The sequence below is a fragment of the Stereum hirsutum genome, assembly GCF_000264905.1.
Source record: "Stereum hirsutum FP-91666 SS1 unplaced genomic scaffold STEHIscaffold_5, whole genome shotgun sequence".
Classification (NCBI taxonomy): Eukaryota; Fungi; Basidiomycota; class Agaricomycetes; order Russulales; family Stereaceae; genus Stereum; species Stereum hirsutum.
This window is the reverse complement of record NW_006763135.1, coordinates 724-17,236: the sequence shown is the minus strand read 5'-3', so window position 1 is coordinate 17,236 and position 16,513 is coordinate 724. Positions and strand designations below refer to the sequence as shown.

Below are 16,513 nucleotides of genomic sequence, written 5' to 3'. Positions count from 1 at the left end.
CTAGGTAAGGCCAGTCGTCGTCAATAAACTGAGGGAATTCCCACTCATGTGCATAGAGCGACGGGAGGGCGGACGTGCCAGCTTCGGCTCCGCCAGTGAAACTAATCAGGAGTCAAAACGCCACGAAGTATCCGACGGTGAATTGACAGAGATCTATACGCGAGCTTGAACAGTTCGAATGAAGGGAACAACGAGACATAGGAAACACCAACGAAGGCGGAAACCGCGAGATGTCCAGTGTGTGTATGGGTCAACGATCGGACAGCAATGTCATGGTTCGAGCGGTCGATAGTGCGCCTACTATCGAGTCAGGCAAACAAGGAGGAGGCTCGGGAAGCTCGCTGAGTAGCGCGGCAGTATGAGATGTCAAAGGAGAAGAAGTGCCCGAGATAGACGCGCGAGCAGAGAGAGGGCAACAACAAGGTATGGCAATGACAAGAAGGCCCTAGAGGAGACGTGTTCCACTCTGGTAGCTTAACTGAGCGCAAAGATAGAGAAGGTCGGTTGCGAAAAGATCTCGGATATGGCTCATAATTTTCGTTTCTCGCGGGAGAAGGGGAGATGTAAGAAGCCTTGACGACCTATTCCCTGGGAAAGCTATGGAGCACGACGTGCGTAAGTCGATATCCATGAACGCTGGAGTGACTCGGTTAGAGAGACGAAGATGACTCGCCTGCTTATGGTCGGGTGTTCCTTGTGTATACCGCTGGCGTGTTTGTTAGTAGAGTAGCAGAAGTCGTATAGACGATTGATACCACTTGAGATCAGCGCTTCGAAAATGCGACTCATGTCCACGAGAATTCCGAACCTAGGAAGTCAATCGTTTATTCACGGAAATGTACATCCTGCCGGACTTCTATTTCGAAACAAAGTTCGTTTCATCTATCCTGAATACGCCTATGGCGCGCATCGCCTATTCTGCAAGCGAACATATCGGGATACATTTCGCAAAGGGCGGCCCCATATGCTGCTCAGTCCTCGGATCCGATCAAACCGAGCTCTTCCTCTTCTTCGTCTGTTGGAAGACCGAGATTGTCAGATCCAACGCGTAGAGGTTGGATGACATGATGCCTATATGACACGAAATTGAACAACGAACATGAATATGCAGTTAGTGACATCGAGCGCAGGGTAACATGCGATAGCAAGAGAGTTTCGAACGAGATATGAATGCTTTCGATTGAGCGTGGAGAAACGCCGGAACTAACCGCAAAGAGAGGGAGAAGTGGAAGTACACACCTCTGCAACAACTCCTCAACGCCCGCCTTTCCCGCCTCCCAATCTACCCTCACCCAATTATGCACCAATTCACCAGCCCGATATACAAGCATCGTCGGCAACATATCCGTATCCACATTGTCCTCGTCCCCATCACCTTCCGCTTCTTCGTCGTCTTCCTCCCCGTCTCCAAACCCGTCGTCATTTGCGAGGAACGAAGAGTGCAGTGATCTTGTTGGGCGATGTGTGCGGGATGTAGTGGTCCTAGATGTCGAGGGAGTTGTGGAGGCGAAGCCAATGGCGGTGGCTCGGCAGCGGACGAATTTGGTGGAAGGATGGCTACGGGCGAGGTGAACAAGTGTGTCGTCCAGGCGATCGCATCGATCGAGTGACTACGTGGAAAACCATACGACAGGCGGTAAGCTTTTGGGTTAGAGAAATAGATACAGGATGCGGGGAAGCCGGGAGCGCACGGAGGCATTAGGAAAGTCTAGCAATTGGCCACATATTCGAAGTCCCTGTCTTTGCAGGTCGCATCGATGGGGATTCACTCTGGGCATACAGAGGCAAAGAAGCACACTTAGGTGAGGTACTTGCAGGCATATCAACGGCGGAAATAACAGATCGGATGACGTGACCAGGCTCCCACCAGTGTATCGTGCCAAATGAACCACGAATGCATCTTCCAAAGTGGAGGTCCAAATGCGCAAACAATGAAGGCGAAGACTCACCGGGTCATAGATATGCACCACTACCCAAACGTCCCTATCCTCATCCTCAACAGCCGAGACATACCCTCTCATCCCTACCTCTCTCAAATGGCCGAACCTCCCCTTCTTCGGGCCTTCACCCATCATCTTGTCCATCCCACTGCCACTCATTCCCATAGCGAACAGGGCCTCTGGACTTAACCCAGCGTTCCCTTCCAGTATATCCTGCCATCGTTTTTCCCTCTCCTCCTCCGCCCATGTCTTCCCGCCGAGGTTCGCCCTCTCCATAGCTCTATTCATCTCGTCCACATCTCTATTACGTTGATTCCGCGCCAATGCAACTGCCTCGTCACGATCTCGAATGACGCCCTTCACACCTGTCCGACCTGGTCCCGACGATGCAGCAGATGGTGCGTCTGCGTGTACTTCGGGCTCGGTGCGACGTGGATTGGATATATAGGATGTGGTTCGTTCGTATTCTGCGTCGTCAAAGTCTTCTGATGGCCATTTGACTGATTGGGCGTCGGGAGAGGGTGATCGTGACGGGGATGAGGAGCGTGAAGCTCCGTTGAAGAGCTCGCCGGAGAGGACGAGGCGTTCGAGCTGATCCGTTCCACTGGCCTATTTCAGCATATTAATATAAGCATAAGTCCAATAAGCCAAGCAGGACACGCAAGACTCAAGAGAGAATAAGTCTAGAACCATTCTGTGAATGAGACGTACCATGACGAGTTTGCGAAAGACGAATCACAGACGATGATGGTCTTGGATATATTTAATTCAACTTGGGAAGATGGTATAGAAGGCAACGATCCAGGAGAAATGATATGGATACAGGCGGTAGACTTGATGAGAAACGAGATAGTCGATGGAGTGATCTTTTGCAGACTGGTATGGATGTGGCCGTGAGCTGTGAGATGCGCTTCTTGAGGCACTGTATTCTCATTAGTATCACGGAAAATCCGCAAGGCATAAAGATGTACCTGGGATAGATTACAGATGCGAATGTGTGGAGCGAAAAGTTGGGAGTTCGAGGAAGAGCGACGGGTGGCCTGTGGTTGGCCTGTGGGGAGCCGGTCGTCGAGCCGAGGAAACGGTACGACGCGTGGCGCCGTTCGGGAACCCCACAAGTCGGCTCCAAGGGTCTCATCGCGGACGAACCTGCAACGTGAAGGATTTCCTGTTCTCTTTCTCTCTCGATGCGTCTTCGCGTTTTACAAGCTCTCTGAGATACTGAATCCAACATAGTAATACCACTATACTTATACCCCATTCTTACATATAACCTACGTCTAGCTTTCGACTCGCGCTGCTTCGCAGCACAGGCTCACGGCGACAAATCTACTGTGACTATCTTCCACAGCACTGCTCGTCGCCGTCGATGTCCTCATCTACGTGTACTCATACGAATGAACAGGGATCTGCGATCATTAAGTGGTAGGCAGTCTACATGTCGATACAGTCAGTTCAATTTGCGACCTACTACTTCAATATCATTCACTTCGTCCGAACCGTCTAGCCCGAGACTTCAAGCGTTACAGTTAAGGAGCGACGATATATGGACGTAGAGGAGCAAAAAGCTGGTCTAGGAACGTGTTCCATTAGATATGTGCACGGACAAAGCTACTCGTTGCGGATGCCATCGGCGGCACAGCTTAGTATACGACGTGACAAACGAACGCGGCCGTTTGTACTCCTCGTGAACCCCCAGTATGAGGAGTAATTGTCAACCTTGGACAATGTTCACGTATCCTGACCACTGTACCCGAGGTCATGGATTATAACCAGTCGAATACTTGCCCTGATGGTGCTAAGCGCATCACTGGCACCATATCGCTATAATGAACGGAGGAAGCGCAAATATAAGAATTGATAACAGGAATAAATATACGTGGTGTCGACGACGCGTTTCAAGAAGAGCCGTCACTTCGTTCCCACCGTCGAGATCGCCTAGACATATAGTTGAAGTGTTTAATCAATATTTCATCCTCTCGTTGATGGAGCTCGGTAGGGAACTTTATGCCTAACTAGCAGTTAAGAGTTAACAAAAGAAAGACGCACCTTCTTGGTGATCTCGTATATCCTTCTCTGACCCGCAAACAAGATTGCCGCCGTCAACACACTCTGAAGCAGCTTACTCGGCGCTCCCTTGTATAAACCCTCGACGCCTTCTTCACGGAGAACGGTGCGGATACCGTGCCATGCAGAGCGGTATTGCTTTGCGTGTTCGTGGTTAGCCTGCAGTCGAGATTTGATGACACTGCGAGAGCGGGAGAGATTAGGCGACGATGTCTTAGATGAAAATAACATAGAGGAAATGATGATAAATCTAGGGCTTACATGTATGGATAGGTCGTCCCAGTTGCGACTGCAGAACGTGCGCATGGAGTATCAGTGGCCATGCGATGAGCACGTCAGAAATTGCGACTTACCAAGTTTCGATAGCGCCCCCAAGAAAAAGAAATCCCAGTCCGTCAACACATTTCCTTTCCCTCCTGCTCCACTCGCCTTCCTCCGTCTTACAACGGCATTCTTCAATTGCTCGAATACGGTATACTGAATAACAGGGTTGGCCACTAGCGCAAGTGCTGGACCTAGGCCTCGGAAAAACGCGGCTGGTCCGTCGGTATTGAGAATATGGAGGAAGGTTTCGATCGTTCCAAGTTTTCGCTGTTGTTTGACTGGCGCTGAGGACGAAGAGGAAGGATCGGAGGGAGTTGGCGAGTGGTTCATGCCGCTGACGGCTTGGGATGTTTGTACAACCCAGATTGGATTGCTGATTATAGTTGTTGCCGAGCCTGATTCGCAAGCATTGATAGGGTGAACAGGATTGAGGGGTAATTTTGACGTACCTGCAATCAAACCCGCGAGGATGGACTCTAGCGTCGATAGCGCTTTCGTACCCTTACGCGCTCGGAGGATAGCGCCCTTACTATACTCATAGAAGAAGTAGTAAACGCTGTCGGCAGTCACAACGTTAGCAATCGATCTCTTGAAGTTGGTCGTATAGATTACAGCGGCTTTATGCATGGAACTCACCCATTCGTGACAGCAATCCCGACGAGACTTGAGCTCAAACCGGTGTACATCCCCAGTGCTCCCTCCTTCTTGATGACATCGAGAACGGCCTGGTATATCGTCTAGAATGTTGCACAGAGTACAATGAACATCTGACCTCTCAAAACCTCTCTAACGAATCGAACGGGTGGCAATACGGAACCAGAAGACGTGGCAAAAACACTAGAACGCACCTTATTCTCGCGTTTCGTCTCCATCGCAGCGCGAGTCGACAAGAATATGAGGGGACTGTCCAACAGTAGCGATGCCGACTTGTCAGCCTTCATGGGTAACCACCTCAAGATGGGAGTATTGGACTTGCTATGTCGCCGTCATGGCCACAATCCCTCCAGCGGAACCAGCGATAGAATGGATCACCGAGTCAGACATTTCGCTTGGTCAAGTTCAGTGGTATGGCGACTGCAAGGTAGGCGAGCACGACAAGTAGCTGAGCAGGAGATGGCGGTCAAGAGAGATGTCGATGAGTGCCGGACGAAAGCGCGTCTCCATGCCTTGCTCCGTCATGGTCGGGTGTCTTCCGAATCCGACGATCCTTCGTTCACATGCGAGCGCGTCATCCAAACCCGGATTCACATGCCATGCATACATTCCCTTCTATGATACGCCACTTTGTGTGGCGAGATCATTCGTGTGGATTGAGAGGTCCTGGGGGTCAAAAAACACACAGTTCTATTTACGATGAGTGCAGATATGTACGACTATATTCAAGGTATCCAGGCTATCACGACGGCCGATGTTGTTGTGAGGTGATAAGGCGACAGCAAACGAAACTTACAAGAAAAGAGTGCCGAAGGGGATAAGTGATACACAAATGAAAAGTCCGTACAGATGCCCGTTATTGAGCTCCTAGTGCTATAGTAATGCGTGATTATAGCCACGCAAACAGAGGTGAGGAGATAGACGAGAAAGGAGACGGAGAGGAAGGGGAGGAAGGGGAGGAATGTAAAGCAGAGTGCGATGAATAGGACGAAGGGAGGATAGTGGTCGTTCAAATAAGAAAAAGGAGAGCGGAGGGAAACGTATGAGGGAAGAAGATGGGAGGAGACGTATCGCGTAAGACGAACGAAAGGAGGAGAGACCAGAGACGAACGAGAGGAAGGGAAAAACGGAGTAAGATGAAGAGAAATCAAGACAGAGATAGAACGAGCGTGCGATTGAGTGTGACTACGACACGAGTATATGCTGGAGAAAGCCAAGAAGAATGTTTCAGACCCTCTCACCCCTTAGCCTGACCCAAGAAACTAGTCCAACCGAGCCAAAGTAGTCCATGGCCGCAGAAAATCTCTGCGCCTACTTACATCGGTCCCCACGGTGAGACGGGAGCCATAAACGGTCCTGCCTGCCCACTCGCCCCCGAACCAATGCTCTCCGCAATTTGCCTTCGCTTATCCTCCCACGCCTTCAACGCCTTCAACAACTGCAGGATCTTGTCTCTCTTTCCCATTCTCACGTCGTTGATACTAACGCTCCCCATCTTCACGTCGTTATCGAGGAGGAAATCGAACAACCGGAATAAACCGTCGAGTTTGTCATCGTTCGGGCCTGAGGGGAAGGCAGAGTCGGGCACGGGAGGTGATGCTGGACGTCCTTTGATCGACTCGGAGAGACGGAGAATGGCAAGACCACCGTATAAGGGGCCGGGTGTAGTCTCGGAGATCCTGAGGGAGTGCGGGAGGTGAGAGTTTGCCCATTCGATGAGATTCGTTTCGACCGAGTTCGAGCTAGTCGGGACCTATTTGGGGTGTAGAGTGGAGAGGAAGGTTCAAAGATAGGATTTTGGGGTATCACAACGGCATAGAGTGTGAAATACAGGGGCGAGATTTCCCCAGGCGAGAGAGAAGACGATGTTAGGTGAGAAGAAAGAAGAAAGAGAAACGATGATTCAGATCCTTGAAAACATAGCAGCTTGCGGAAGGCCTACATTATCCATCTTCAAATTGCTGCCGTCGCTGGTCAACCTTCTCATCTCCCTTGAAGGCCTTGCAGGAGCCGGAGCGGGCACACTCATAGGCGGCGGCGATTTCGCTGGTCCCTTAGGCGTCATCGCTCTCGCACCGAGTGGCGCAGGAGTCGATCGTTGCATTGGAGTTCCGGCGGTGTCGCTGCTTTGGTTGAAAAAAGAATCGAGACGCATCTTGCTGCCGTTATCTGTAGCGTCACCAGAAACACCCATCATGAGAATCTGAGCGTCACGAGTCGAGAGCTGATTCGTGTTCTCGCGGCGAAGAGCCTTTTGAGTGGCGGCGCGAGCGGTAGGTGATGGTGGTCTTGGGGCTGGGTTCATAGCCTGAGCGACGGTAAGAGGTATCGTGGGGATATTAACGGAGGAAACGACAGGTTCTGAAGTTACGCGCAGATGTCAGCAACAAATGGTGGTGCCACAGTGGCGAAAAAGAAACCGTACTTGTGTAATCCCGATCGATGGTAGCTTTCATGAGCGCCTTCATCCACTCTCGAATGACGAGTTGCTCCTCCGATGAGAAGTAGTGCGTTGTGACGTTCTCTTGGACGAGCTTGAAGCCGTACTTGCCCGGGTCAACCTTCTCGTCGGTGATGATCTTATACCCAGCGATGTTGAGGTACCCCTTGATCTTCGTCTCCTACACGAACAGTATCCTATATATTAGCATGCACTTCACCACGAACAACGATAGAGCAAAGAACCAGCGGTACGTACGGAGGCGGAATTACTCCTCAACCAATAAAGATGTGGCCCCTTCAGCACGAAATACCTCGATTTCCACGTGTTATACCTATCGCCCTTCTTCCTCATCCACCCATTATGATCAGGCTGCCCGATCTGCTGCAAGATACTCTGGCCTGCCTTTAACGTCGCCTTCTGCCCCTCTCCGCCCGAAGCTGCACCCGCACCTGCACCCGTACCCGTACCCACACCTGCACCCGCGCCTGCACCAGACGCAGCCGCGTTGGGAATCCCACCACGCGTGGGACTCGAGACCTGAGACGATGTACGACGACGAAGGACGGCTTGCTCTTTGGATGGACGTTCTTTCGAGTCTTTCGAGTCGCGAGAGGCCTTCTCGTCCTTCTCCTTGTGACTTTTCTTCGATGGAGTGGCCGCAGGGTCGAAGCTCTTCTTGTGAGTGGAGTGCCCGTCGGACGTGGAAGGCCTACCGGAGGACGACTTCTTGCCGCTGCGGCCAAGAAGAGCGAAGGGGTTGCTCTTCTCGTGCTGAAGATCCGCGTTGTCGACCATCCTGAGATAACGAAATAAGGATCAACCAACTATTAACTTCTTGAAAAAGTGAACGTACGCAGAGTACCTAGGAGGTGGTTTCCTCGACTTGCTCAACGACCCAGAGAATGCACCACCGAAGATACTCAATCGATCATTGCCCTTGTTCGCATCCAGGCTACCTTGTCTCCTGCCGTTCGTTCGCCGCTGAACAGGGGAACCGTCCTCTTGGGGAGTAGCGATCGAGTTGGGGGTAACGGGATCTTTGGCCGAGTCGCCGTCTTTGGACGATTTGGATCCTGAACGACCGAACATGCTTTTCCGAGTCTTAAGCTTCTTGTCCCCATCGTTCTACAATCATGAAAGGAATGTGTGATTGAGATCGAGAATATTGCAGAGTAGACAGGCAGAAGAATGCGCACCTCACTGGCCACAGCCCTGTCATCTTCCATCTCTTCCGCCGTATACGCACCGCCCGCAACCGCCTTCACGCTTTCACCCAGCGCGCTATCGCTTGGGCTCAACGTCAACTGAGATGGCCGACCCTTCTAACACAGTCCCAAACCAACCCGTCAGCACATGTTTCCAATAACATTCAACATATAGAAGGACCAGATTGAGACATCGAAACTCACCCCATTCTTCCCCGCCAACAACGCACTCGGTATACCCAATCCCAACCCGACCTGATCCTCGTCCTGCCCTTGTCCCGGCGCTCTGACACCCGGATCTGAATCCCTCCTCACCAGTCCCATCCCCATCGGCGACTCGCCAGCGCCCATACCCATCAATCCCGTATTCGGTGCACTGAAGCTCTCCGCCGGAATCGTCCCCGCAGCTGCCATAGGACTCCCCGTTGAAGTCACGACCACACCTCCGCCTACACTCGCCGGTCCTGAACCCGCACTGATCGGACTGGCCAACATGAACGGACTGTTCAGGCTCTGTGGCGCGCTGGAGTGCGACATCGCGAGGCTCTGGCTCTGGGAGTGACCACGGAAACCGTTGTTGCCAGCGCCGTTGAATTGACTGCTGCCGGTACCGGGAGCACCGTTGATTTGGGAGTTGGTGTCGTGGTTGGAGGAGAGAGCGGATGGTGGACGACGGAGCTCCATGATGGCGTTGGCGATACGCATGCGTTTGCCAAAGGCTGGAATGCCGATTTCGGATTTCAGGAGGTTGACGTCGAGTTCAAGGAGGACGTCGCCGGTGATTTCTTGCTCTATTTGGAGCGTCAGCCACAAAAAAGAATTCCCACAAGGATAGCAAAGAAAGACAGGAGCACATACCGATGAACTTCTCGCAAACCCCTTCGTCGAACCCTTTCGCTCTCAACCATTCCACGACCTCATCCACCGTCCAGTCGCTCGGGTGTCCACTGCCTATACCACTAGATCCACCCGTCCTGGGCCCTCCGCTCCCTGGACTCGAAGGTGACAACGCGAGGCCAGATTTATGTACGGGCGAGGTCGTACGTCCCATCGCCGAAGACGCGGCAGGCGAAGGAAGAAGGTTGGCAGCGGCGGCGAGGGTACTGGCCGGGGTCTCTCCAGGGGCGTTGGCGGTACTACTGATGGGGATGGGCGTAGCGATCGGTTCGATATCGCCGACGGAGAACGTTTTCGAGAAAGCTGTGGAGGGCTGCGTAGACGTCGGCCTGCTATCGTCCGTAACAGTCCCGGTTCCCGTGGTCGTTCCGGTCGTAAACCCTGGTGAAATTGGGCTAGGAAGCGTACCCGATCGATACGGCGAGGAAGTCCGTTCGGATGCGGGAGCAGCGACGGGGAAGGAAGCTTGAGTGGCGGTAGGGACCTCATCGTAACCCGTCTTGTGAGAGCCTGGCGAGGGTACGATATAATCTTCGCTAGGGACGATTGGCTCTGAGCCTCGAGGAGTGCCGAACGATCCACGGGTTGCGGTAGGAACGGCGAGCAGATGATCGTCCTCGTCCTCCTCCGGAATCATCTGCGAGCTTGACCTCTGACTCGCAACCCTCCCGTGCTCCGTCTTGTCTTCTTGATCGTGGACACGATGGTGGTGATCATCGTCGCCCTCGTCCTCGCTCTCGTCGCTCAGTTCCACTTCAATCGGTGGAGCCATATGACTCGCCATGATACTCCCCCTCTCCCTCGCCCGCACCACCTCCATTTGGGCCTCCCTTTCTCTCTCCCTCCTCTCCTCCTCGTTTGCCCGGCTAACCTTCTTTGCCAACCTCTTCCGCACGTTCTTCTGGTTATTCCATCCCTCCCCATCCGTACCTTCATCACCCTCCGTCTCCAACTCCATATCGATATCTGACTCACGATCCGTCGACTCCGACTCGCGCATGGACGAGAAGGTGAACGAACGACCTTCATCATCCGTATGTCCACCAGCGCCATTATTCCGCCTCTGACCCAATTGTTCAATCGCCTGCTGCACATCCGTCATCGTCTCCCGCATCACCGCCCCTTCATCGGTCCCATCCGAAGATACCGAAACTTTCGGTGGCGCGACCGACTCGTTCTCCGATTCTTCTGCTAAGGAATGCAGACCGCCGGGACTCGTAGGAGGATGGGCGGGTTCGGGAGATGGAGTGCGCGCGCCGTTGGCGGAGGTGGCGATCGGGGCTAGATGTGAAGCGCTGGCGGTAGATGTGGCTGTGGGTGCAGTGGGGGGCGGCGAGGATTGTGGCTGTTGTGGAGGGGCGGGTTGGGTGTATGACCGGGGAAACAGGCCGACTTTGCCCGACAAGTTTCGGCCCTGTGTGGAGGGAGGAGAAGCGCGACGGAAAGGGAGAAATAAGGAGGTCAGCCTTCTGCGTATACCGAAACGTGAGGACATGGCAGGAGAGGTCGGGGTGACGAAGCGTCCTTCAAATCGAGAGCAAGTGGTGAAGGAGCTCGAGACGAAGAAAGGAAGCAAAAGGAGCGCAACGGCAGGCCTCGCAACATGTTATGTACGAAACCATGAATAGTGGGCGCTGTGGCTCGTCCTCGATGAGTCTGCGAGGCGTATCGCTTGTCGCATTCGCCCTAAAACCCTACGACAAGTCTACACGTGCAGCCCCTATCCGAAAGATGCAGGTTTTTGTCTATGGCGGTCCGCCAGAGTGCTCGTCCTTCGTACGACAGCCTCTTGCGCATCATAAATGGCGCTAAGGATACGAGCCCGACGTGATTGCGGCGGGGGGTGCAGAATACAAGACCAACACCGCTGGACATGATATGGCTCCATAGCATGCTGCAAGTCATGATGTAAACAGCGAAGAGGGAGGTGTACCGAACGAGGACCGCCAAAATGTTGAGAAGTACTATCAGGAAACTGAAAGTGGAACTGGAAGAATACGCCGGTTTGAGATAACGGAAAGCCGCTCCAACGCCAGGACTTGGATCGTTTCGAGAGCAAAGAAGAATATAGTGCAAGGAGGATAGATTCTGACCTGCCACCATCCATCGCCATACAAATCGTCCTTCTCAACGACCTCTATCCGCTCTCCCGCACGAAACTCGACCTCGTCATCGTGCTCCGGAAGGAAGTCGTGAAGAGCGTACACGTACTCCGGCATCGCCGTCTTCGGTGTCGTCGACGGCCACTACTTCTGAATAATGTTCGCCGTGGGGGTTAGGAGAGAGAAAAGAGAGGGCGAGGGTCTTGACGTGGATGGCGATGAGAAACGTTCGGGCGGTACTTTGGCGCCTCTGCCAAAGCGTATTGGCTCACGTAAGCATGCCGTCACTCGTACGACTTTCAAGTGGCGTAAAAAAATACACGGTCCTCTGCACGCTACCGCCACCACCTTGCAATAGAGAACATCTAGCTTTACCTTCGTCCGAAGGTTCCTCCACGGAGTGACTGCCAACACTGTTAACCTCTCTCAATCGTAGTGCGCGTACTTTTCCACGAAGGCTGGCTCAGTGGAAAACTGTATATCGATCTCTCTGGCTCGACGTCCGTGGCCTCGATACCGCCACTCGTAATGTATTACTCTGAAGCTCTGGACTACGTCTATAAGCATGCTTGGGGACTTCAATGGCCTCCCCACGACAGTACAATCTTCAAGGCCAACATTGGTTCTCCTCTTGACACTAGGTCGTTGAGGAGGGGAAGCCTGGCCTTGAAGCTCGGGGTGCAGGTCCTAATTTTACGGGAGTCGACGGAGGGCTGTTGAGGCTTCAGAGCTCGCCTCCTCCACCGTAAACTGTCCACCGTTTTGCTGCCTCAGTTATGGAGTGTAGAGACAAGTGTTGCGAGACGGACCTTCCGCGGCAACGAAAGTCTATCAGGTGCAGTTGTCGTGGATACTACGACCGAGGTCTTTAGTGGCTCCTTGGACTCTTATTCTTTGAGCGAGATGGCTGCTCGATTGTTGTGGGTTGTTCGGTGAGAGTGAGATGGAGCGCCTCGTCAGTTGGATCGACGCGTTCTCAACATTCACTCTTTCGCTCTGGGATCGTGCTCAGTAGACTAGTTTGAGGATATTGATGGGCATAAGTGGTGACGGGCAGGATATCGAGATCAGTGAGGTCGTTGAGAGGAACGCAGGCTGAAGAACAACTGAAGAACGATGTTCGCTGTAATGCCATCTAATGTTATCAAATGTGGCGTGGCACTCGTGGCACCAAACCAACCTCCTAATTATATCGCCCAACACCTTCACAAATGTCTCGCTCAATTTACGAAGACCAACAGTATCCCTCGCGGTTCCGATAATACGAGACTGAACAAGAAGTGCTTACTGTCAATGTTGAAGTAGCGCCCTGGGTTCTGTGGCATCATTGTTCTGCGGAATGTAGCGCCATGAAGTGAAACCTTAGTGAATTCGCTACTGGCTGATTAGTCGGACATATGCTTACAAGGAACATTTGAAAGTACAGAATTGCGCAAGGTAAGCGTGGGCCACAAACAAGCTACCTAACAATATCCACGTATAGACTATCGTCGATGACTTCTCCCCTTTCGAAGTGGTCCGCCAGCCTCGCAGAAGCCAACATATGATCAATATAAAGGCGAGCTCCTGCACAACCAATGTCCCAACACCACATAGCGTTATGACCTTTCTGTAACCGTGGCCAAATATCTCTCCACATCGCAGCTTCGAGGTCGATGGAAGTCGATGGCAGAGTCTTGATTAGTTCTCGTATTTTGTCTGCTTCATCGAATGCACCCCGGTCGACTAGTGTTCGGCTAGGATGGGCAAGATAGGGGATGTCGAGTAGACGTAAAATGGTACGGAGCGCACAAAGACACTCCTGGCGTGTCTTTTGATGGCCAGGACCGACGAATGACTGCGCAATGGCGCAAGTCAGCACATGCATATGCATCGATGGATATGACATAGATAGTACCACATAGACTCACCTCAACCGTCTGCGCTCGGGAAACGCACGATTTGATTGATCCTACTGCCTCAGCAATGGAGTCATACTTTTCCTTGGCTTTCTCGAGCACGTCGATCCCTTCTTGCCTCATATCCTTGACATCTTCGCGATCTCCGTAAACAGTACGGCCAGAGAGAAGCGCCTCAACACGGACGTGACCCCACATCCATGTTTCGCCGTCTGGGTGACGCCATATAGGAATGTAAGACACATCGCGTGCGCATGCCCCTTTCAAGTCTGAGAACAAGAATACGATAATTGGATGCGAGGAATCAGCATAATGATGATGGTTTTTTCTCACCTTCCTCAAGCTCCACTGGTTCACCATGTTCTCCTTTCTTCATTACCAGGACAATATCGACATCAGAGTGCTGTTGTGCGCGTCCGCGTCCGACGGAGCCAAAGATTCCAGCCCACAGAATCATACTTCGATTTGCTTCCTTCTCCCAAACGGGCTGTAGACGAGAGCGCATTTCTTCAAATGTTGGGATCGACATAGTGGGAGACACGGAATAGAGAGTACTGTATCGCGAAGACTTGGTGCACAAGCTCAATGCTGGAAGGATGAATGATCTGCGCACCGTGGCTATCATGAGGAACGAGCTAGTAGCCTTGCGTTCGGCATATATACTGTATGCGGACTGACAATTGTGCGGAGGTCGAAATAATCCCGGGACCCCGAGGACTTGACTCAGTATCTTCGGCATTTGCCATTCCGCTCTCGATGTTGAGTATCAAGTAGTCGTCTTTGTGTTGACCATTTCGCGCTTTCTGCGAGTCGTACAGTATTTATGGATCTTGAGCTGACTGTAGCCATGTAGTCCCGTGACTGTTTCTTTCGTGAGCGGGTGCCAGCCATGGGTTCGGTCGCGGTTTAGGTTTTCTACTGTTTTCTCCAGGTGGACTCTCGGTAGTAATTATTCTGGCGAAGTAGGAGTACAGCTGGCTCTACAATCAATATTATTTCCGTTGTCCATGTATAATATTTAGAAACCGCTTTAGAGTTACCTTTAGAGTGCCCTAAAGAGTGGTTCCGCGGTCGTGCATGGGTAGCTCGGTGAGTTTGGCCGTTAACAGTACAATAAGGACTATCTGATACACGTAGCAACATCTTCCATGGGCAACAAGGCTGATTGATTGGTTTCCCCGTGGTCTGGGAACGCAGCTCGATGTGAGTATATCGTGATTTCGCTCTCACAGCCAAGCAAATCAGAAGTTCCAGGATCCGCATGAAACCAGAAACCTTCCCACCAGACTCGCCTACAGTGCCGTGAAACCCAGTATCCAGTCACCAGACACATTCTACTAAGGCTGTCGGTCATTATTTGCAACTTATAAGACGGCTGGGTATCATTCGTCAAGTCAAGCAGTATTCCTAAATCGCAGCTCAGCCGCTCTACCCATTCCATTCCATCTCCTTCTAAGATGGCCACCTCCGCCGCTGCCAATGAAATAGCAGCGCTTCGTAATGCACTCCGTAACTGCCGCTGGATGAGGGAACAACTGGCCAATGTTGGAGGTACTCTCGACCATAAGGTACACTCCATACCCTTACATAACTCAACTTCACATCAATAACCCAGGCTAATTGACTACATATTATTTAGCTTTTTTCAACGTCGGGTGAGATTCCGGACGCCACTATCGAGGGTGTACGTGCGGGTATCGGTTTCCAACTCCAGTCGCTCGTCCAAAACATCCGTGCAGTCAAAGAGCAGCATCCTATTGCCCAGGCGCACCCGAACATCCATTACAAGCTCAAAGACCAGATCTCTCGCCGCAATTGGCTGGCCCACGAGTACGGTACAACGTTTCCCGTCAGGTGGCAGGACGTGGCAGATAGTATTTTCAACGACGTGCCTGTCATTGAGTCTGCTATCATAGCTGCTCTTAAAGCTAACGGCGTAGTGGATCCATGAGGTATGATTTTTCTCCGCACCTATATCTGTTTTATTGATATTCTAACTTTCTTCGATTCATCGACATGTTTTGTGCTCACATCGCTACTCGAAGGACATAAATCATCGACGCAGTGCTATAGAAACGTGTTGCAGCCGTGTAGGATTATGCCCCGGAGGGTGTGGAATGCGCTGCAGGCATAGTGTGTATATTGTCACGGTTGATGAGTGAGGTCAATGGTAGTCTGCAGATGAAGAATAGTGTGTGTTGGGATGTGAATGAGAAATCCGTTTTCCGAGTCTGTGGCTCGAGGAAGATGATACTTACTCCAATTGTCTTATCTATTTATTGGATGATTTCCCGTAGGGGTGGGTCTAATGACATGAACTCTGTAGGACATCTCTCCCTGGCGGAGGCAGGCGGCGATATCTTGGGCAGACTTTCGACATGCTGTGGCGGCGTATGGGACGGCGAGGGAACCGGTTTGGGCGAAGGGTCAGTAAAGGAGGATCCAAAATCGTGTGAACCAAAAGACTAAATCAGGTCCCCCATGGTCAACACTACTGTCTACGGCGAAGAAAGCCAGGAACATGTTGTGAAAGCTTACTTGAACTGTATCACGTGCGCCGGTGGAAGATTGTCCGCGTCGAGGAGGATTTCAACGGGTACCTGGGCCTGCCACCCTATCATGCGATCTCGCATGCTGAGGACGAAATCGCGAGCTTGAAGAAGGTGCGACTCCTTGATGAAGTAGACGTGCTCAGGTACTTCGTCGAGGAACTAGATACGGGGTCTTCAGTTACGGAGAATATTGATGAACGAAGTTCAGGCACATGGTTACCTCGTAAAGTGAGCACGAACTTGGTGAACGTCAGCGCATTGTAGATTACCAGAGTGATGGGAAGCTACATACTATCAGAAACATCTCATCTCGAAAGACTGTTGGGCGCCAGAGTACGGCTTTGTCGTAAACTCCGCGTACTGTACCTCCCAATAGAAAGGTTTCCACATTGTTCCATCATCGACCGCTAAGAATGTTACGGGATCAAGAA

At 52.0% G+C, this 16,513-nt stretch overlaps 5 protein-coding genes across 5 annotated transcripts; 1 reads left to right on the top strand and 4 right to left on the bottom strand.

The window, feature by feature from the left end:
- Window positions 1-971: 971 nt before the first annotated feature.
- STEHIDRAFT_129819 (uncharacterized protein) lies at window positions 972-2,654 on the bottom strand (the record flags this gene model as incomplete). The annotated part of the gene is made up of 4 exons (XM_007302433.1): window positions 972-1,071; window positions 1,240-1,610; window positions 1,950-2,549; window positions 2,652-2,654. The coding sequence occupies 4 exons, from the start codon at window positions 2,652-2,654 to the stop codon at window positions 972-974; spliced, it is 1,074 nt and encodes a 357-aa protein (XP_007302495.1).
- Window positions 2,655-3,729: 1,075 nt separating this feature from the next.
- On the bottom strand, window positions 3,730-5,453 carry STEHIDRAFT_76344 (mitochondrial carrier). Its single transcript, XM_007302345.1, has 8 exons — window positions 5,308-5,453; window positions 5,180-5,234; window positions 4,968-5,068; window positions 4,781-4,887; window positions 4,361-4,726; window positions 4,269-4,296; window positions 3,990-4,188; window positions 3,730-3,878 (listed from the first exon to the last, which is right to left on the bottom strand). Exons 1-8 carry the CDS (start codon window positions 5,373-5,375, stop codon window positions 3,852-3,854), a joined length of 951 nt encoding a protein of 316 aa, XP_007302407.1. The 5' UTR covers window positions 5,376-5,453; the 3' UTR covers window positions 3,730-3,851.
- A 209-nt stretch (window positions 5,454-5,662) lies between these two features.
- On the bottom strand, window positions 5,663-11,837 carry STEHIDRAFT_94543 (uncharacterized protein). Its single transcript, XM_007302432.1, has 9 exons — window positions 11,624-11,837; window positions 9,492-10,944; window positions 8,838-9,424; window positions 8,625-8,750; window positions 8,282-8,553; window positions 7,684-8,224; window positions 7,411-7,606; window positions 6,928-7,346; window positions 5,663-6,738 (listed from the first exon to the last, which is right to left on the bottom strand). The coding sequence occupies exons 1-9, from the start codon at window positions 11,747-11,749 to the stop codon at window positions 6,301-6,303; spliced, it is 4,158 nt and encodes a 1,385-aa protein (XP_007302494.1). The 5' UTR covers window positions 11,750-11,837; the 3' UTR covers window positions 5,663-6,300.
- A 1,242-nt stretch (window positions 11,838-13,079) lies between these two features.
- Window positions 13,080-14,138, bottom strand: STEHIDRAFT_120040 (uncharacterized protein). Its single transcript, XM_007302431.1, has 3 exons — window positions 13,864-14,138; window positions 13,543-13,799; window positions 13,080-13,469 (listed from the first exon to the last, which is right to left on the bottom strand). The coding sequence occupies exons 1-3, from the start codon at window positions 14,057-14,059 to the stop codon at window positions 13,092-13,094; spliced, it is 831 nt and encodes a 276-aa protein (XP_007302493.1). The 5' UTR covers window positions 14,060-14,138; the 3' UTR covers window positions 13,080-13,091.
- Window positions 14,139-14,987: 849 nt separating this feature from the next.
- On the top strand, window positions 14,988-15,481 carry STEHIDRAFT_155100 (uncharacterized protein; the record flags this gene model as incomplete). Its single annotated transcript, XM_007302430.1, has 2 exons — window positions 14,988-15,098; window positions 15,170-15,481. The coding sequence occupies 2 exons, from the start codon at window positions 14,988-14,990 to the stop codon at window positions 15,479-15,481; spliced, it is 423 nt and encodes a 140-aa protein (XP_007302492.1).
- Between the last annotated feature and the right edge of the window lie 1,032 nt (window positions 15,482-16,513).